The sequence below is a fragment of the Chrysoperla carnea genome, chromosome 5 (assembly GCF_905475395.1).
Source record: "Chrysoperla carnea chromosome 5, inChrCarn1.1, whole genome shotgun sequence".
Classification (NCBI taxonomy): Eukaryota; Metazoa; Arthropoda; class Insecta; order Neuroptera; family Chrysopidae; genus Chrysoperla; species Chrysoperla carnea.
In genome coordinates this window covers 52,028,581-52,052,099 of record NC_058341.1, presented here as the reverse complement: position 1 = coordinate 52,052,099, position 23,519 = coordinate 52,028,581, and the positions used below count along the sequence as shown (strand labels likewise).

At 30.0% G+C, this 23,519-nt stretch overlaps 1 protein-coding gene across 1 annotated transcript in view; it reads right to left on the bottom strand.

Annotated features, from left to right (window-relative positions):
- The window catches only part of LOC123301836 (fatty acid synthase-like), a 55,429-nt gene extending 32,652 nt beyond the window's left edge, over window positions 1-22,777 (bottom strand). The window contains exons 1-7 of the mRNA XM_044884752.1: window positions 22,698-22,777; window positions 19,121-20,455; window positions 16,931-17,549; window positions 16,746-16,863; window positions 15,965-16,295; window positions 15,677-15,906; window positions 14,465-15,216 (exon numbers count right to left, since the gene is read on the bottom strand). Of these exons, the coding sequence (XP_044740687.1) occupies window positions 14,465-15,216; window positions 15,677-15,906; window positions 15,965-16,295; window positions 16,746-16,863; window positions 16,931-17,549; window positions 19,121-20,451 (3,381 nt within the window). The 5' untranslated portion in view covers window positions 20,452-20,455; window positions 22,698-22,777. The remainder of the gene's footprint in view (window positions 1-14,464; window positions 15,217-15,676; window positions 15,907-15,964; window positions 16,296-16,745; window positions 16,864-16,930; window positions 17,550-19,120; window positions 20,456-22,697) is intronic.
- Between the last annotated feature and the right edge of the window lie 742 nt (window positions 22,778-23,519).

The following is a 23,519-nucleotide window of genomic DNA, read 5'->3' as shown; positions in this document are numbered from 1 at the left end:
AAAAAATTATATTAATAAAGCTGTGTGTCGTTATTATGGTAACTCCCTGAAATAAAACTCATGCACGCCAAGCTAATAGTAACGTGGCTTAGTACTTTATGTGAGGATAGTAAATTTTATTTTATACAACTTCGCTTCTTATACAAATTTTAATTTTACTAATATTAATCGCGGAATCCTTAAAAATAAAAAGGTGAATCTTTGTATCGTTAATAGCACATCAACTTTTTTATAATTATATCTAGTATCCGACCGAAACCGAATCTTAATCTTCGGTATCTGTCTCAGTTTCAGCCGAAACTGAAACTGAAACTATTTTAGACAAGTTAAAAATTGATTGTTTACTGAAATTTGGCTTATTTTTTTACACATATACAGACTTATATTATAGCGATAGCAGGCAGTTGTTTCAATGTTTGGGTGGTTAAATTAATAAAACAAAATCCAAGAGCGCATACACAACACAACACAGAAAGTCACAACAAAATTACAATGGACAGATCGGCAAACTCAGCAGACACGAACTCATTCAAAGTTAGCTGAACGACGCTCGATAATTCACTAACGCAGAGTTTCGGTGTGGCCGAAAGTTCGGCAGATTTTCTGCAGAAACCGAAGCTGATACCAACTAGATTTTTCGACCGAAACCGAAGCAGAACCTTCGGTCGGATACTAATTATATCCCTTATATTACTATGTTGCTCGATTGCGATGGTTATGGGATAATCTTAATAAACAAATTTTCTTAGTCTACTTTATTACTTATTAAAATTTTTTTTTAGATAAATACTAAATTGAGAAACATACCAGTGCAGCGCCTCTACGATTATTCCCGTTTTTTGCCCCATAATTTTCCTTCCAAGCCAAAATGCCTAACACTTTTCGTATTTAATGTCGAATTGCAGTGCCAGTAAAAGTATATTATCATGAATGAAAAAACAGTTTGCGTAAGTATTCTTCACAGTTTTTCCAGTTTTTTTTGTAGTTTTTGTTTTCTTCTAAGCAGTGATTTTTCCTACAAATTTAGAGCTATATTCTATAAGTCTTTTAAAAAAAAATATTTCATGTATATTTTTCGACCTACTTTTTGCTGAATTTCATTTCTTTTATTCTTACAGTCTTACTCAATATTTGCGCTCGATTATTCATTCTTGAACCTCTTTGGATTATTTACATTTTGCCTTACGCCTTATTAACATTTTAAAATGTAAAAGGTAAATAAATGACCTTTTAATAAGAATTTAAGCTGTTTTTCACTAAAACTTTGCAAAAAACTTGCAATTTTACTGATCCACAATTTTAGATTTAATGAAAGGAATTAGGTATTATAATACCAGCCAGTAAAAATTAATTATAATTACTTTGATTTAATTAAACAATGGAAAATGATCTTAAATAATTTTAGGGAATTGATAGCGATTTAGGTACATTCTCAGATTTTAATTATCAAAGAACAAAATGAAATAGCATTACAAGTAACGGAATCATTAAAAGCTAGGGTTCGTTAACATTTTTAAATCATGAATATGCTGAAAAAACATAGGGGTCACATTAATTATATAAATCCACGGGGCTTGTTTTATTAAGCAATAATTTTTATTTGAATGAATTTAATTTTGTTTTTTTCTCCAATAATATTATTCCCACAATTGTACGCTTTTTGGAAAATTTAATATCAAAGACTGACACGTACATTAATAAACAAGTTTATAAAACAATAACAAAATTTGAGTATCAAAGGTAAAGTAAAATTAAAATTTTAAATTAACTATTCTTGAAAGCAAATAATTTTAATTTTTTACTTGAAACAATAGAAAACAAGTGAAAAGAAACAATTGACTGAATTAATTATTGAAATACTCTGTATAGAAAGTGTTAAATGCCAGTGCAAAGTGACAAAAAATATGTCTCCTTGCCGCATGCTACAAGTTGACTGTTGTTGTCTGTCGAATGCGTCATCTCTCGACAGGAATCCACGTGTCGAACGGTGTCGGCGTCTAGTGAACGCATGCCACACTCAAGGACGACAAAGCGCATACGCCATTTGCTCTGGTATTCGAAAATTTTCAACAGTATTTTCTCGTTTTTTTTTTTTTTTTTCATTTTTCGAGAATCTTTCAAAAGGCCACTAGTTGAAGCTAACTACAAATTTTCAACACCCTATCTTTTATAGTTTTGGAGAAAATTGATACAAAAGTTTTTCCTTAATTTGCGCTTTCACGGGTAAAACACATGGTGTTTATTTTTTATAAGGAATATTTTTTACATTTAAACTTTAGTTCAACGGTTTACAAGATGGGTTCTACGAACCAAAGACTCAATTGTCCTATGTTTCTCATTTACGAACCCAATTTTCGATTCCTGAGCACGCTCTAATAATTTCAGCTTGATATCTTTTTTTGTTTTTGAGTTATCGTGTTGACGGACAATACAACGACAATACACTAGTTAGATGATTTTATGAACAAACTTGAGGCTAAAATTAGTATACCTTGATATTTTTATATATACAGGCTATACAAATGTTATGTAATCGGAATCAAAACAATTATTTGTTTAAATTTGTTTATTTCCTAGCTATAGCTAAGCTTTGATTAATTGCAGTTAGGAAACGCCTGTAGTTAAAATTTTTTAGAATATTTCAGAAATTTCCAAATGAAAGAGAACATTTCATACAATTCAAAATCATTATTTTTTATTTTAAAACAGCAATATTTACAAATTTGATCTATTTCAAAAGACTGATCTTAGGAAAAAAATTCGTTTACTAAATTTGGTAACAATTCATTTTCTAAAACAGTGTAATGGTCACCATCGAGGATTGTAACAGGTATCTTTGATGACTCTTTGTGTACTAAAGTTGATAAATCATAATCTTCAGATATATCACTTAAAACTTGCGTGGTGGGTCGTACTAGCGCAATTGGAACATTTAATTTAATTTCTTCGCATATGTTATAATTTATGACTGATTGGAATCTTGCTAACAAACCATCACATATTGTGCGAACATATTTCTCAGAATATGGTGAAGCATCCTTTGGTACTTTTGATGTTAAAAGATTCACTCGTGAATTCCAATCAGGTAAACTTTCGAGTTCATTCTAAAAGAAAGTGGTATATATGTGACTGAAGTATTATTTAAATAGATGTAAATATTATTGAGTTTTCCAGCTAAGAGATATTCTATCTAACGTTTTTAATAAGAACCCACATCTTCGATAAAAAAGCTATTGCTCACAACAACATAAATTAAGATAAAAGTACATTATTACGGGGTAGTACGTATAGTACGTATAAAAAATAATAAACGCTTATAGTTGCGAAAACGAAGTCTGAAGTCTGAAGAAAACGAAATTTGAACAATAAAAGACGGATTTGAATACGATTTTCCACATTCGATTCGTTAGAGCGTCAAGAAATATTTTTCACAATTGATTTATAGGAAATTCAAAAAATGAATGAGACTCCGATGTACCTGGTTTTCAGGACGTCCCGGGCACCAGGTGCCCGATTCTGTCGCGATATTCGTGTTTATCGACTCCAAAAATCTGCGAGTCACGAGTTTGGACCGATTATATAAAAAAAATTCCCGAAAACTCCAGGAGACGTTGGTGATACTGTTTACTCTGGGCACCAGGTACCTTGGTGACCGATTTTGACGCAATATTCGTGTTCAGCTACCCCAAAAACCTCCGAGTAACAAGTTTGGAATCATTTTCATCAGTATTAACCGAATTGTGAATTTAGTATATTAACGATTAATTTAAAATGCATATTATTTATGCCAATAGCATGTTTTAATTTTTTATAAATCAATTTAGGTCACAAAATTTCATGACGCTTTAACCAATCGCATGTAGAAAACCGCAATCAAATTCGCCTTACTGTTCAAATTTTTCGAACTTTGACTGTTTTTAGTGTTACGTTTCTGCGACTATAAAGAAATTTTTAATTATGGAAGAACTCGGTTATCAGTTCTCACACGGATTTCTTATAAATATGTTGTTGGTGAACGCTAGATAATGGAAATACATTGTTAAGGATTAAATTTATTATATTTACAAAATAGTTGTTTTAAAGCCTTTTCAAATTATTTTAAATTCTCTTTTTTTTTAAATCATTATTCTCGCAACTGTGTTATTAAATCTAGTGACAGTGAACCATAATACGGGAGTCGTAACCATAATTAGGGAAAATAAGAAATATTTATTTTTAACTTTTATTTTCAATTGGCGTTATAATTATTAAAATATTTTGTACCGATAGAAGCTGTAAATATCATAGATTAATGGAGGTAGTTACGGGATATGCTTTTGTAATTAATTCTAAAATACTTACTATTTATGATAAATATTTAGTATGTTTCTAACTCCCGGAATAACGAGTAAAGGCTTTATTTATGTATGTAATTTTAGGAGTATTACATTGTAAAGGGAAAATGCAAATTTGACATTTATTTTGTTATTTAAATTAGTTTCTTATTTTGCTATTTAAATTAGTTTCTGGTTATTTATGTTAAATAATAACAAATTGTTTTTAATTTACCTATGGTAGATCCCGAAATTTGAACTTCTAGTCTCGGAATAAGGTTCAAAACCAAATTTTGTCACGGAATTAGAGACAAACTCGAAGAACAGAAAATTAATGTTGAATACTAAAAATTAAAAACTACTCGTGGAAAAACTAATTTTCAATAATCATTTTGTACGACAAACCAATTTTTATGGTGGAAATATTTGTGAAGACACTTGCGTGGTTTACACTTCATTATGATTCAATTAAAAATAATTTCATGTTTGTATTATTTTGTGTTAATTTTTTTAATATTTGCCAAAAAATTTTAAAAATCAAAAAAGTGGTATAATATTGGGATAAAATATTTATAGGACAAAAATTAAAAGTATTTTAAATTTTTGTTATTTTTTTTCAAGGGTGTTAAAATTATACTTGGAAAAAATACTGCTGTTTGATCTTAAGACGATTCTATACAAATTTTTCAATGGCGTGAAATTATTATTTGATTGGCGTGAAACTTTATAATTTTTTTAAGACTCCTCTTAAATATTCATTGGTGCAAAAAAATATTTATAAAGAACGGCGGTTTTCCAGATAAGAATGGTTAAAGTTACATTTTTATTTTTCGGAAATCCTGTTAATTTTCCCAATTTTCATTGTTCACATCCAGATATAGTGGAATACGAAATAGTACCTAAGAGAGAACAATGAAAATTGTGTAAATTAACAGAATTTTAGAAAAATAAAGTAAAGAGTAAAATATATAATCGCAGTGCTTGAAATTCAATTGTAACTTTAACCATTTTTATCTAGAAAACCGCTTTTCTTTATAAACATTTTTTTCCACCAAAAAATGTTAAAAAGGAGTCTTAAAGAAATTATAAATTTTCACGCTGAACAAATAATGATTTCACGCCATTGAAAAATGTATATAGAACCGTCTTAAATAAAACGAATTCGATGAAAATGAATTACTTTGCCCTACAAAAAACATTTGTGTAAACAAAAAACAACTATTTTATCGAAGATCGTTGATATTTGAGACATTATATGGCGCTAAAATCCTATTTGAAAAACCCAATACAATTGGTTCTAGTTATAATGGAATGAAAAGGTATCACAAACAACTTCTCGGAAATAAAATCCCGTATTCGATATTCGAGTCCTCATTCTCAGTTCTAGAAATCTCCCTACTCTGTATCATTAAAATTATTGTTTGGTACAATACAAATATAGGGTATTCTACTATGTTTGAAAAAGTACTTCAAAATGTTGATTTTCCTAATAAAAAGCCACAAAAAATATATTTCGGAAAAATAAACACAAGTTTCTTGCCATAAAATTAAATTAAATTTTAAACCATTTTTTGATGGTAACATAACATACAATTACTATGAAGGTCGTCAACAAATTAGTAATTCATGCATACTATTTTTGTCTATTTGATGTCACATCATGGCGGCTCGTGCGACTTTAAATTTTAATATATTAAAATAATGATGTGATTTTATGGAAAATCAGAATATTTAAGTATATTTCTACATAAATTTTAATTTTTATCAAATTTCATAGTTTATTTTCCACTAATGATACTATTATTTTTCCGCGCGTCACTTTTTAATTTGTAATAGTTGTACCATTTATTATTGGAAATTATTTCTTATTAGTGGAATAACGTCTGTCTTGGAGATAAAGCACTAGTTTTTCGCACACTGTGTAATAAATAAGTAACGTAAGGTTAAAGTTACATTTTTATTTTTCGGAAATCCTGTTAATTTTCCCAATTTTCATTGTTCACATCCAGATATAGTGGAATACGAAATAGTACCTAAGAGAGAACAATGAAAATTGTGTAAATTAACAGAATTTTAGAAAAATAAAGTAAAGAGTAAAATATATAATCGCAGTGCTTGAAATTCAATTGTAACTTTAACCATTTTTATCTAGAAAACCGCTTTTCTTTATAAACATTTTTTTCCACCAAAAAATGTTAAAAAGGAGTCTTAAAGAAATTATAAATTTTCACGCTGAACAAATAATGATTTCACGCCATTGAAAAATGTATATAGAACCGTCTTAAATAAAACGAATTCGATGAAAATGAATTACTTTGCCCTACAAAAAACATTTGTGTAAACAAAAAAACAACTATTTTATCGAAGATCGTTGATATTTGAGACATTATATGGCGCTAAAATCCTATTTGAAAAACCCAATACAATTGGTTCTAGTTATAATGGAATGAAAAGGTATCACAAACAACTTCTCGGAAATAAAATCCCGTATTCGATATTCGAGTCCTCATTCTCAGTTCTAGAAATCTCCCTACTCTGTATCATTAAAATTATTGTTTGGTACAATACAAATATAGGGTATTCTACTATGTTTGAAAAAGTACTTCAAAATGTTGATTTTCCTAATAAAAAGCCACAAAAAATATATTTCGGAAAAATAAACACAAGTTTCTTGCCATAAAATTAAATTAAATTTTAAACCATTTTTTGATGGTAACATAACATACAATTACTATGAAGGTCGTCAACAAATTAGTAATTCATGCATACTATTTTTGTCTATTTGATGTCACATCATGGCGGCTCGTGCGACTTTAAATTTTAATATATTAAAATAATGATGTGATTTTATGGAAAATCAGAATATTTAAGTATATTTCTACATAAATTTTAATTTTTATCAAATTTCATAGTTTATTTTCCACTAATGATACTATTATTTTTCCGCGCGTCACTTTTTAATTTGTAATAGTTGTACCATTTATTATTGGAAATTATTTCTTATTAGTGGAATAACGTCTGTCTTGGAGATAAAGCACTAGTTTTTCGCACACTGTGTAATAAATAAGTAACGTAAAAAAGTAAAAAACTTACCAAAATATTTGAAACATTTTCAGTAACAAACAGCGATAATATCATAATAAGCAATCTTGATTCGATAACATTTGATGATAAATCATTAGTCATTGAAAATTGTTTACAAACTACTGATTTAACAAATGTTGGAGATCCATCAACAAAGAAATAACGACCTTTATGTCCTAATTCTGCCAACTGTCTAGAAATTTCTGTCATTAATGTACAACCATATGAGTAGCCAATGAGTCCATATTCTTCATTTTCAACTAATTTTGATTTGATATGCTAAAATGAAATGGAATAAATAATATGCATAAAAAATGCTGTAAAAGTCTGGAAGGATCATCCTCCAGTTTTTTTAAATTTAGAATAACTCGAGGAATTGAGCTGAAAACAGATGTTTCACAATTTGTTTAATAAATACATTGTGAAAACAAATTGTTGGCACGTGTTAGTCTAAACCTTTGTACAAATCGTTTAAATTCTGTACAAAATTGATTTAGTTTGTACATGTTATTCAAACTCCATAAAGTTATTTGATCAAACTCTCACAACATCAAGTTCTTTGCGCACATCGTTAGGAAACAGTTGAATCCATTCCATACACTAAGATATTGCTTGCATATAAATGACTTTACTCAAAAATTTGAACATATTTGGAGTCCATCAATGGATATATTAAAGGTTTTATTTTTGGCAAAGTTATTCTTAAAAGATGAAACAATGATTTTCATAAAGTTATCACAACTTATAAGCTATAAGCATTCTCGATATACAGAGTGTTCATTTCAAAAGTATCCACCCTTAATAGCTCTTGACCTGATGTGATTATTGTTTTGAGTGAAAACACATCGATTTACATCTCGAGGGGGTAGTTCAAAAATAGTACCTAGAGAATTTTAGGTTTAACTTCTTCATCCCTATCCACCCCAACTTTGTAACTTTAAATGACACGTCCTACTTTGTAACACCCATTTGAAGGGGCATAAAATTCTCTATTGAACCATAATAAAAATAAATAAAATCGATCGATTGGTTTTTAAGATAAGACTACACAGAAGATGGAAGGTATCCACTCTTAGGTTAGGTTAGGTTAGGTTATATTGGCTGTCCACGAAAGACACACTTAGGCTATAGAGCCCATTGATCCACTCTTAATAACTCTTGACCTGATGGGAATATTGTTTTGAATGAATACACGCCGATTTAGATATCAAGGTTGAAATTTAAAAGTGGTAAATGGCGAGTTATTAAGGGTGGATACTTTTGAAATGAACACACTGTATATAAAATATTTTATTTCACACAGTGGACGACTTTGCTTTTTGTACTTACCGAAAGCATGTTTTGTGCTATTTTATGAATACTATTAGTGGTATCCGCAAATGAAATTTGTAAACCATAACATGGATGATTCAATTTCGAACACAATGGTTCAAATATTGGGCAGTGTCCTTCAATACCAGGAATAAAGAATAATGGCAGTGATTTTCCATTATTTTCTGTACATGATAATTTTACTATTGGTTCGGTAGGTTGATTTTCATCGCCTAATGTGCGAATAAACATTTTAAATATATTTTCCTGAGAATTCGGGCTTACAACTTTTGAGGTATCAAGTTCTGCATTTTCAATTCGTTGCTCTTGAATTTCTGTTAGTTTTGAGAAGGTTAAATTTCGTATGTCTTGCGGTGTCAAGAAAAGTTCAAACTCTCTTTCTAATGTTTGTTTAATTTCAACTGCCATCATTGAATCCATACCAACTTCGGCTAAACTTACATGTTTACTAACTGTTTTATAATCTCGTATACCCATAATACTTATAACAGTTTCCAAAATATTACCACCAGCACCAAATCCATACTTTTTCTCAGCAACTACCATACTTGCAACAACTGGAGATTTTTGTTTCAAAAAAATGTCCATAGCATCGAAACAGCTGTTTAACTTTTGTTGAAGTGTTCCACCAATTTCTAGTAAGGTGTCGTTGTCTTGCATGTCTGCAACAAGACCTACTTCACCAATAGCTCCCCATTGTATTGCGAGTGCTGGATATCCATTCGCGTAACGTTCTTCACAAATGCGTTCCATGGCTGAATTGGCCATACCATAATTCGTTTGACCCGCGTTTCCACGCCCGCAAGATACACTTGAGAATACAACAAAATGTCGTAATTCTGGACAAAGTGTACGACTCACCTCATCTAAATATTGTGTACCCAATACTTTGCCCCTAAATGATGTTTGGAAATTTTCAATGGTTTGATTTTCGAATAGTGCATCACGTAATAATACGGCCAGGTTATAGATACAATCAATCGGACCGAATTGGTTAGCGAATTGCAATATGTCTGTGCATCCTTGTTTTGTTGATATATCTGCCGTAGAAATTTGTATATTAACACCGGCCGAGCGCCATTTTCTAAAAAGTAATAATGTCTTCCGTAATTAACAAAATACCCTTATGCGCTTAACTTTTAAGGTAGCGTAAATTTTAAGAAGTTATAATTTCGTCTACGACTCAATGCACATTTTATATATTGTTAAACTAAAACTTACTGAACTCGAATAGATTGGTAACCCTTTTTTAAACCCTGCCTTGATGATAGTACTAAATTTTTACAACCTCTATGAATCAACCAATTTGCTAATTCCAAGCCAAATCCGCCAAGGCCACCAATAATCACCACAGTTTTATTCCTTTTTATATAAAACCTAATCAAAGAAATACAGAACTTGAGTCCAAAATTCCAATGAAAATAATCCCACAATTTTTATTATTTATGAAAACGCAAGCACAATGAAACGAGCTTTTTAAATGCGGGATATTAAAGTTCGAACAAATGTAATAATTTATTCTGTTTTTACGGACCCATCCAATAAGAGCGTACCTACACAAAATGTGATTAGTGCCATAATAGTTTCCTCCGCTAGTATTCACAAGAAGAAGGTTTTATCTAGATTTTCAATAGAAATTCTCAGTTCGATTAATACGAGACTTTTGTGGTACGAGAGCACGCAAAATTTTCGAAAATTTATTTTTAAATAGCTGAATTTCCGATATTTCGTTCCTTAGAGAAATTGTAAAGGGATAAAGTTTATCTAGCGTCTGAAAGCGGTTGCGTTAATTAAGGATAGATTCGCGCTAGTCAAGCAACGTAATTTCTGTCTGTAAAATTAAAATTATATTATTTAACTTTATCATGAAACTAAATCATGGTAGAATTAAAGCCACACCAATATGATTTAAATACGTTTTTTTTTTTTTTTTTGTTTAGTTTTTTTTTTTTTTTTTAATTATTAGATTAATATCTGGCGCTGTGTCAACAACGGTCAAACTGACTCTTAATTATTGTCTTAAAATGATTTTAAATCTTATACTACTATTAACTGTGTTTGAACTTTGACCCCTTTCTCATATGAAGTGAAGATTTTACACTCATCAAAAGTATCAGAACCCATACTTTCAGAAGCTTTGAATAAAACCTTTTTAACATATAAAAACTGTGGGAACCTTTCTAAATCATAAAAAATTACTTTGGAATCGCAGGTACTAAAATAATTTTTTGCTTTTCATCTTCACGAATTTTGATTAATACTTTGCCAATATGTTTTCCAGAACTCAAATATCTAAAGGGTGCTTCTAAATTGTCTATTCCAAACACAGTTCTTGGCAACGGTTTAACGGCACCGTCTTGAATTCCTTTCCATACCATTGATTGAAGTTCTTGTTTTTCACTTGCTGAAGCATGCATTGTGTTATCCAACATGATCCCATGGAATGACGCCCCTCTCATAAATACTTCCATCCCAAGTTTATTATTCTTGGATAAATCAAATTTACCAATTTCCATGAATTTTCCATACTCAGCAAGACATCGCACTGAAGCTAGTAGCTTTTCTTCAGCTAATGAATTCAATACAAAATCGACACCACGGCCTTTTGTTTCGAACATAACCATTTGTTCAAAGGATGTATCACGCGAATTTCCAATATGACTATCTAAACAGTTAAATCACTTAAAATGCACCATTAAATTATTACACTCGATCGAAATTACCCTTAATTTGTGGGAATAGTTTTTTAATATAATCCCTTTTCTCTTGCGTGCCAACTGTTGTAAATATTTCGCAACCATAATGTAACGCAACATGTATTGCTGCTAGCCCAACACCTCCAGTTCCAGAATGAATTAGCACAGATTGACCTTTAGACAAGCCAAATTTAATCAGGGAAGCATACACTGTCGAATACACAACAGGAACTGTTGCGGCTTCTTCTAATGTCCAATTATCTGGTACTGGCCATGTAAAATCTTCGTCACATTCAACACGCGTTGCTTGTCCCGCGCGAGATATTAAACCCATGTACCGTTTACCATCCCGATCAATGCCTGAAAATTCTAAGCCTTGTACACAATCTATTGGTAAAACACAATCTGGATCACTTTTAGCTTTAGCTATAAAATCAATGCCCAATTTTCCAGTAGCTGTCATTACATCACGAAAATTCATGGCCGAATAACATATTTCAATGATTTTTTTTGGTTTTGTTGATAACGGTAGTTCTATCCAGCTCATACTCGATAAATCACCTCGAACTGTACAATTAATGTAAGCTGTGTCAGTCATTGTTTTTGTTTCGAACAGTTTCAAATGACGATATCCTCCCCAAACACCATTCTTGTACACATTTACAGCTAAACCGAGATCCAATTGTGTTTTATAGAATTGATTATTGATATCGAAGTCCGGCGCATTCTTATCATTTATGAATACAGCTTGAATTGAATTATTTAAATACTCTTTTCGTAAGCAGTTTATTAAGCCAATCAAGCCACTAATTGGTTCATTTTGTGAATATAAAGTTGTGGGTATTTTAGATTTAATTGTTTGTTGTAATTTTTCTATCCACGGGAATTCAATATCATTTGTAATTTTAATAACTTCTGGTTTTATAATATTTGTTTTTTGTTTACGCAGCATTAATAGTTTTTCATCTTCAGTAAATAGTTCACACAATATATCGTAGTCAGATATAATGTTTGGTTTCGTTTTACGACTTTCACGTGATATTACAAAACTATGTGTGGCGCTTTTTAAAACTTTACTAATGACTTGTAATTTCTGTTGAAAAAAAGAAAAGAAAAAAATAATAATAATGATAATTTATCTTGTTACTCCAATCGGCAATCAGGGACGAAGTATAAACCTCGTAAATTGAAATAATTACAAGTGTTTCTAGAAACTTCGAGTACTATGAAATAAACTTCTTAATGTAATTTTCATTCACTTATTTGTATGCATCTCTTTCAATTGTTGGTGTTTGGAGTCTCCTGTTCTGATAATATTACGTCAATGAACCGTTTTTTACTATTATACTACTATTGATTATAAATTAATACAAATTCCATCCGATAATAATGAGAGAGTAAAAATTTATGTCTTATAATTCGTTAGAACAGTTAGAACACGTAAATTTAAAGTTATACATTTTTTTGATCCAGAAACTTTAGGTTAAGGTGACAGGAAACAAAATGGAAAAGTCTTTCGTGTATCGCTTGCAGTGTTTTTATGATTTAATTAATGTACTTACATCTGAATTGTTTACTACATCATGTGCAACAACATAATCGGCTTTGGATTCTGATTCTAAAGGTTTGTTAGAAACTTGACAATTATTTGGCAATTGAAACGATCGATTTGTAAGGACTGTTATATCAGGCTGAATTAATGGTAGGTCGCTGAGAACTTCAAATATTACTGGTGCTAATATATTCCTGTCTTGATTATCAACCTCGACTACTTTTACTTTAACATTGGGTTGATTTTCTAAACCCAGTTGGAAAAATATTCGCATAGCATCAACAGCCTAAAAAATAATGAACCCAAATTGATTATATAAATGAGTCTACAAATGGAAAATTTAAAGAAATTGCTAGTTAAATAGATTCAAAATGAAAGGGGAAGGACCGATAGAGATTTTTTACATTGGTTTTTATGATATACAGTTAATGGTTGAATGCAAAGGGCTGATATTTTTATGATTTCACTGTTGCTATAATATTTATTGTTGGAAGAAAAAAGCTCTTAATCCACTTATTAATACTTGGCATTCTCTCCTCTTTTTCCCGATCGATCTGATTTCAATTTGAACTTATCTTTTTTGATTTTTCATACTTTTAACTAACTACTGCACATCAATTGTGATGTAAGTAGATCTACACAGACGAACAAGTCTGCATCTACTAAGATATAATAGTACAAGATCCGAATTAAGGTCGACCTTCACCCATCTGTTTACCGAATGAAAGTTATTTTTTATGAAATGTAAAATATTTACAAATATCCCTGTTGTGGGTTGCCCTAAAAAATATGGTCCAGACAACTTTTAATAAAAACATCAAAACTTGGAAAGCTTGTAAACTTTATTTTTTGACTGATATTTTGTGGACAATCATATCACCGTATTTGCAATAAAATTATCTTTATTTATATATGTGAGGCAATGAATTAACAGATGAACGTAATTACTATTCACAACTTGTATAAATGCGAAAATAGTGAACGAAAAGAGGCAGACAGCATAGCTGCTGCATATTCTTTATGGCTTTTACTTTCGAGTAGATCAATATTCGTTAGATATGTAAGTCAGTGAAAAATTGCAAAAAATTTTACTCTTGATATTTTCACTAAAAGTAGCCTGGACCACATTTTTTTAGGCAACCCATTGCAGGGATATTTGTTAACATTTTATATTTCATAAAAAATAACTTTCATTCGGTTAAGAGATGGGTGAAGGTCGATCCTAATTGGGATCTTAGACTATAAGTAGGCCTATTATGACCTTAGTTTTACCATTTTTTTGATCAAAAGAAATCATCGGAGATATCTCGATATATAATCCAGGTTTTTCCGGGTTATAACTATGTAGAAAAAACATTTTAAAACAACCATTTACCTGTTAAGAAGGTATTTTATCCGGAGTGCTGCTAAAAGCTTTTTAGCATTTTACAAAAAAATTTCGAGAGTCCTATTTTGCTAACAATTTCCAATTATTATCTAATACTTACACTGTATTCTTCTGAAGTGGAACTCTTATATGGAACAAATTGTTGTTTTTCCAAAACAGCTTCGCCAAAGGGTTTGCGTCGATTAATTGATGTCGCCATTAAACTCTGAATTTGTATGCCTCCTCCTTGTAGCACTTGAAATTCTTTGTGATGTGTAACGGTTATTGAGCTTTTACCATCTTCATGTTCTTGGATATATAGGAAATGATCTTGTGGATATATTGTTAATTTCTGTATACTGGTTGGAACATACAAAAATCTTGCATCCTCTTGTAATATTTGTATTTGTAGCATATTATCCATGAACGGAATCCAATTTCCTGGTTTCCATTCAATTTGTCCAACACAACAACTGTTATCCGTAGATATAATGCCCTTAAAATCATCCTGATAATTGTAACCTCGTAAACGTAATTCTTTGTAAACATCACGTGAGTTTAATGGTAACTTATCATCATCGTTAATAACTGGCTTCACTTCGGGTAGTTGTAATAATTTGTTGGGCTTGTGAGGTATACGTTTAATTCGACCTGTGACTACAACTGAACCACTTTCTAAAATTTCAAAATTTCCAGTACCCTTTTGTATCATTACTGTAAATGTTATTGTATTGTTTTTAGAAATGTTTGTAGCCCGTAAAAATTGTACATCTTCAAATTCCACTGCAACATTTTCTATTATTTCACCTTCTGTTTCTGTTAAAACATTCCATACTAGGACTAAGTAACCAGTCGCTGGATATAGATTACGACCTGTTAAACAAAAGAGGTGTTTCTTATTATGGATATGAGAATAATTAAATGGTATTTATAAAGTAAAAGACGAATGTAATGAAATGGAGCTTATTTATGAAAGAATGCAACTTTCAGGAATGTTCTGATGACTTTTAGCCAAATCTGCTTTGAAGGAAAGGTTTGTCCATTTTCATGTTTTGAATTAATATGATTACAAGTCTTTTATAAGAATAATACCGCGATGTCCGGATGTAGCTTAATAATTCTTAGGTTAACCACTTTTTTACTTGCGGAAATTCTCTTAAGTAGAGCATTTTCTTTCATGCGGATCTAAAAAATTTTGAATTCTCTTTCTTCTATTTTCTTATAAATAAGTCTGATTTGTTATCTAACAATTTTGTACCGATGGATAACTTCTATAATAATGCATCAACTATTGGTGATTTAAATTAAACAATTTTCATCAAAGTATACGAACCATCAATTATATGCCCCGTAAGATTTTGGTATTCTGGATTATTTACGTCGATAATTATAGATTGTTCAAACGATTTTTTCTGATAATTATAACCTTCTTTCGGTACTGGCCATTCTCTTGTATGATCCCATCTAACAGTAGGAGCAATCATTGGTGTACCACTACTTACAGGAAACAGTACATCGGGATATAATTTTGCCAATTGAGGATTGAATCCTTTTGTGTATAAGCTATAAATTAAGAGATATTAGACATACATTTAAATTAAATTTTTTTTTGCATACTAACTTTCCAATGGTGGTGAAAAGTTTTGATAAATTGTAATCATTTTTCTGCATTATTGATTCGATATTTATATTTTCGCTACAAATAGCATCATCGCTGAATGTAGAAGCTAATATATTATCTGGGGATATTTCAAGAATAATTGAATTTGATTCAATATTTTTTAAAGATTCTTTTAACTGAATTGGCGTTTGTAAAATAGTTGTTAGATAATCTGCCGTACATTTTTCATCATAATTATTATTGTTCGTGTTGTGATTGTTACAAATCCATTTTTTTGATCTAGGCTTTGGATTTGGAATTAATTTATTAAGCTCTTTCCTTAATCGTGGCTCTGAAATTGAGGTAAAATTTTATTAGAAAATATAATCTGATTAAACATTTTTCGGTTGTTTTGTTATGCGAACAAAAAACAGAGACTATTTGGATAAACATGATAATATAAATGAAACAAACACACTTTATTTCTGCAAAAAAGTTGAGAAAACTAAAGTTATTAAATTAAAAGTAGTTAAGGATAAATTTCAAATCGACAAAGAATTAATCATGTTTAATTTCCAGCTTGGGTTTTCCCCAAAATTGCATTTTTAATATTTATGCAAAACAAAGTGATTACATTTTCAGTTAATTAGTAAAAAAAAATACATTCGAATTAAGAACCTCCTTTTTTTTGGTTTGAAGTCGGTTAAAAAAGCCATAAATACATGTGAAATAATTACTTATACTATCAGTATATCTAAAATGATAAACAATATTTGAAGTGTTAACTCTTTTTTAGAAATACCTTTCATAGACATTTGAGCCGTAACTTTTTTTAACATGTCAATCGGTCCTGAAATAATACTGCTTTTCTTATTTATTTGCCCAACAAAATCAATTTCTGTAGGACAAAAACCCATTACCTGTAATACAAAAAAAGTAATTTTGTAGAAATAGAATTGTTAAAATTAAAATAAAATCATGTAATACCTCATTTGAATTAAGTTCGCTTACAGCCATTGATCCTTTGATCAATTTTGAGTCAAATAATGCTAAACCACGATAATATGCAACTAAAATTGTTTGTTCAGCCGTTAAACAATTATCAGCATATGCACATGCTAATTCTCCAGTAGAATAACCTATCATATAATCCGCTTCAATACCAATTGCTCTTAATACATCAACCAAACCAATTTGTATTGCTGTGATTCCAAGTATAGCATATAATGGATTATCATATATTTTTGAATTGATATCCGTAATAATTTGTATGATATCTAAACGACATAATGCATCTAGATATTTGTGCAGTTGGCGCATTTTGGCTGCAAATACTGGTATTTTCATTAAAGTTACACCCATACCAGCCCATTGCGATCCAATTCCACTGAATACATAGCAAATTGGCGGAGGTTGTGCCTCATTTTGTATAAATTTTATTGCATGGCCAATATCGCGTGGGTCATTTTTTTGTAACAGAATATATCCACGATATTCATGAAGTCTGATATTTTTACGATAAATGTTATGATATAAACCAATATATTCTGCATCTAACGGCCGTTTTTGTAAATCATTTAATATTGTATTCACTGCATATTGAGACCTTAAGATTTAAAAAGCAATTGTGTTTTCATAATCAATTACCATAATTCATTAACTAAAAAACAATACTGTACATGTTGCAGCCAACTAGCTTAATTAGCTGTTCAACAGTCCAGCCTTTTTGCTTTTGCTCAACTATCGGCCTGAATATATTCAGTCATTCAATCATAAAGCTTGGCAAAGGACTTGGATCGATAACGGAATTTTTCCGTAATAAATTTACTTTCCTGTACTGTTTTATTTGTTCATTACCCGGTAACCATTTAAAATAACAGAAAAAAGGTTTTTTGGGATCAAAACGCTATCTGAAAGTCGTTTGTTTACAGGGCCCGATCTAGCTATTTAGCCGCTCCTTGCAAAAATAATATTTGCCACCTTTTACACTTAGGCCATATACAGGAAGCTTTTTTAAGTTGGCATATGCTTGATACTCGATAAATAAATTTAATCAAGGAAAATGCTTCAAACGAAAAATATTTATTTAACGTGACTCATATTATACCGTCATTGAATTCAATCTCAATTTTCAGGTTCAATTAAAAACTCACTCTGATTCATAACTGACAAACATTAGATGAACATTTTAAATTAGAAATTTGTTCTTTATAAATACGCAAACATTTTTTGTTTGAAACATTTTTTTGTAAACCGAGTAGTTAAGACATTTATGGATAGCAATTTGAACTAAAATGGTCTTTATAGAAAAATGAACCACTTTTATTGGATTTATTGAAAATTTTTTTCGAAGAAAAAATTATACAAAATAACAATTTTGGGTAATACTTTTTAATATTTTTGGCTGAAACTGTACGGTTTGCGGAAAAATGTTTCGAACAAAAAATGTTACAATTATAATCAATAACAACTTTCTATTTGATCTCATGATTACCAAATAAAAATATATATTATATTTTTCATTGAGTAAACAAATAATTTTAATATCAGAAATTATTATCTTTTTATCAAATGGCCACCCTATCATATGAATGGCCTAAGCATGAATATCATGCAGACAGTTATAGTTGTCGCCGTTTAGTGAAAAGGCTTGGCTTTAATTGAAAGGATAATTAAGCTAATTAGCTGCGACATATATACTATATTCCTCTATACCATGATGTAGTATTATGACTTTATGTAGTTTCAATACTCAAAATAATTAATTTGGCATTCAGCGCAGTTGCAGGTTTTCATATAGTAATCTAACTGAGTAGAGCCATTGCGTTGATTGAAATTTGATAATAAAAATTCCTGCTCTTACCGATTAGCAGATCATTTCTGGTGATATCTTATATTCCAATAATAGAAAACAGTAGACTAATAAAATAGAAATATCGATTCTAAGTTATGTATGGGTTGATAATAACGGAGTTAATTCTTGTGTGAAAATTTAGAGAAATTTTGTAATGTGATTGAAAGGTTTGCAGATAGATTATTCGAAACCATAAAATGTTTGAAAGAAAAATAATGCTACTTTAAAATTAGGTTCCTTTGCCAGAAAAACTGACTAAGGAAATATTAAAAAAGCGAATAAGGGATTTCTCTTAGTTTTGTTAATTTTAGAACAATTTTTACCTGCCAGATACACAAATAAGTCGTGGTAATTCATCCTGTGGACAGCCATTATTTATTTTCATCTTATTAAAACGTTTCAATAATACGTGTGAATTTGCACCCCCAAATCCAAAGCCACTTACACCTATATATTCACCATCAAACGATGTAACTTTATCAACAACTTCGAATTTATTTTCAGCAAAACCCTTAATTTCTTTTCGTGGTGTGCAAAAATTTAAATTAGGTGGAATTAAACCATTTTCCATTATTAAAATACACTTTGCAATTGAACCGAATCCAGACGACGGTTCAGCATGTCCAATATTCGTCTTAACCGAACCAATTTTTAATGGTGTTTTACGATCCTTACAAAAGACCGATTCAATTGAAATACATTCTTCAACATCTCCAACTCTTGTTCCAGTACCATGACATTCAAGATAAGCAATATCTTTGGGTAATATTTTAATTTCCTGATAAAATTCATTCAGTAATTTGGATTGGCTTTTCGAAGATGGAAAAGTTATACCTTGTGGCTTATATCCATCACAATTATTCTTTGAATGTACAATGTATGAATAAATTCGCTTAGCGTCTTTAGAACGCATCAACACCAAACATCCCACTGTTTCCGATCTTACATAGCCATTTGCTTTCTCATCAAAAGCACGACATACACCGTCTTTAGCTAATATACCCAAACGTAAGAATTGTAATGTTGTTACTTCGGATAAACATAAATTTGCTGTGGCAACTAGAGCACAATCTACAATACCGGCTCGTAAGTCTCTATACGCCTGTTCAATAGCACACAAATAACTTGAACAAGCTGTATCTACATTATACGACGGACCTTTTAAATCTAACCACCAACTTAATCGATTAGCGAACATTGCTCTACTACTTCCAATCACACCAAAACCATCGATATTTGCAATTGAATAAAACCAATTATTATCAGATTCGCAAAATGACGTTCCTGTATAGACACCAGTTTTTGTGCCTCGTAAATCTTCAGGATTTAATCCTGCGTCAATTACAGCTTCGTATGTTTTTTCTAATAACATACGACCCATTGGATCCATAGAATAGACCTGTTCTTCGGGAATATTAAAAAACTTATAATCAAACTGGCTAAGACAATGAGGTTTTATTCGACCATAACGTTTCGGGACTTCAGGATGTGAGGACGAGTGATCTTCTGATGTCATGTCAATTCCATTATATAAATTATGCTTGAATTCATATATATTTTCAGATTTTGGAAGGTAGCCAGATATACCGCAAATAACTACCTCTTCACCTGGATTTGGATTCGGGTAAGAACACCAGTTTTGGGCAGCAGTCATTGTTCTAATAAAAAAAAATTATAAAATGTATTTACCATTTCTGTCGAATATATTCTATTTTCCAAAAAAAATATTTAAACCGAAACATTTGTCCCCTGAATGGTTTCAAAAATCCTACTATCCTAAAAGAGTGATTATTGAAATTAAAAATAATTATTTTTTAATTTTTATCGATAAAATTCTATTAAATTTTAAAATAAATTTTCAAATGTAAATAATTAACATTTTATTTAAATAATCATTTTCTTCTTCCTGGCTTCTAATAACGTCGATTATATATCTTTATAATCAATTTCTTGCACTAATTCAGCTTCAATAGACAAAAATGCAAGAGTATGAAATCTATCTTGCCCCATACTTGTTCGTAAGTAGAGTTTTACTCTTTTCAGAGTAGAAAAAGATCTTTCTCCTGCATTAGAATAAACATTTTGAAGATTTCGTGAATGCAATACTTTAGATATGTTTTTTGCCGAGCATCATTGAGTACCTCTTCAAAATTTGCTAAGGTGTCTTTAAGTTGATAATGTAAATGAATATATTCATTCCCCAATGTTTCTTCTAAGTCGTCAGGATACTTACTCATGAGTTCATTTGCTTAGTTTTTCAACTCAGTTGCACCAATTTCACATAAATTATCAAAAGTATTTAAGTTAATGTATAATGAGATTAATTTCACTAAAAATACAAATATTGAAAAACATTGAGGAATATCTGTTCAAAAAAATTTTCTCAAAATTTTTCAATTCATGATACTTTTTTTTTAATAAATAATCTATATAGTATTTATCGATTAAGTCTAATATTGATAAAAGCCTATTGATCTATTATAAAAAATTAACATTGTGGCAAATTAAAAAGTAAATTCAATCATTGAAATTCAATACATTTTATTGAAAAAATTCGATTTGACCTTGAATTATTTCGCCATTAAAATTTTGACTTTCCGAAAATTTTGCCGCACTTAAAACTGTACCGGCCTAGGCAATAGTCTCACGTAAGACTAAATTCATCACTGTTAACAGTTGAATTGAACAAGGTCGCTTTCTGATGCCCTTTTTCGAAATACAACTTTTTATTGGGTAATTTTTCCAGAAATAATTTGCCCATAATAACTAGCTGGAATTAACATTTACTCACTGTATAATAAAAACACAAGATTTTATTTTATTACGAATATAATAAAAATACAATTAACACAAAAAAAAATTATGCACTCCACAAAAATTTTAAAGAAAAAAAAAAAAACTGAAGAAATCAATGCCGATTTGACAATTTTTCAATTGTTAAATAAAACAACCAGGCTAAATTATTTCGACGACGAAGCAAAATTTATAAGATTAGTTCGGCGATGCTTTATAGTAGTATTCGTTGTGTGGTCAACCCAGCAGTTTACATGAGTTTTCAGATAAAGATTTCATTACTGATGAAATAATATTGTCCATATTTTTATACCATGCATATATGTAATATGCAAGGTATACTAAGTTTAGTCCCAAATTTGTAACGCTTAAAAATATTGATACTATGAACAAAATTTTGGTATAGGTGTTTATAAAATCACCTAATTAGTCTGTCAACACGATAACTCAAAAACGAAAAAAGATATCAAGCTGAAATTTTTACAGCGTACTCAAGGCGTAAAAAGTGAGGTCGAGTTCGTAAATGAGCAACATAGGTCAATTGGGTTTTGGGTCCGTAGGACTCATCTTGTAAACCGTTAGAGATAGAACAGAAGTTTAAATGTAAAAAATATTCCTTATAAAAAAAATAACCAACTTTTGTTTGAAACATTTTTGTTTTCACGGGTAAACATCACTGTTTACCCGTGAGAGCGCTAATTAGGTGTAAATTAGATAGTATGTATTATATGGGGATATCAGTTATGTATGTATGACATTTATGTACATGTGATGTGATAGAGTTATCAACACTGTCTATGCATCGTATTTCAACAATTAATTGAGCCAATTGTTTGTTTTCACTTATTAAATAAAAAATATTATTCGTTCCAAATATAGGCAGCATTATTACACGTATAATAAAATCATTGTATGAAAACTTATGTCATAAATAGATTAAAAAAATTTTGTTCAAGATAACATTTTTAAATTATGCCTAGAAAAATAAAATATTTTAGAACTCTGTGTATCGAATTATTAATCGAAAAGATTGAGATAAAAAATAATAATTGATTATTTTGAAAAATACTAAAACAAATTTGATTTTTAGTTTAGAGTAAGACTTACATAAAGTACAAGGAACGAACAAATTTCAAAATAAAATATCCGTTCAAAAAGATTCACTTCTTAAATCTTCAATATAAATTCCGTACACCGCTAGCAATTAATTGCATCCTGCGTCAAGTACAACAAAATACATTGTGTTTAAAATCTAATGGAGTTCTATAAATGAAGACTGTTGTATTATTAACTTGCAAGTTTGACCCTATTTGAAAAAAATTAAATTATCTAATTGTTTACATAATATGTAGGAATATTTTTTTTAATTTGATTGTTTGTTTGACGCGAATTTTTTGTGGGTATTAGGATTGTTTTGAAAAACATTAAACAAATTAAAACAAAACGGATTTACGTTTTTTTTTTAAACAGGGGTAGTAACTTGATAGTGGCTGATAATGGAAACTTTCTTCAGCGTTTGAGATAAATTATTTGGAAAAATTCAAGAGTATAATAATCAGTGACATTTTTTGTAGTAATATAAGAACCCTTTAATAAGTATTTATTATCAATTAAATATCTATTAGCTAATAATTTTAATTTGCGTGACATAAAAATGATTATAGGAAACATATAAAGATAACTGACAGTCATTACATTTCCTTATAGTTCCAGCCTCAAAGTAGGAAAATTTTTTTTGAGGTAAACTCTTCGTGACCATGGAGGATGGGTTTGAAATCTTATCAAAAATAAAAATCCAAAAAAGTTGCCAAGACCATGTGTCTTTATCTGTTCTCTAGTTATAAGCAATTGAAATTTTGAAATTGATAAATTTTTTTCTCGGAAACAGAGGGGAGGTGGTGGAGTTGATAATAATTGTATGAAAAGGTA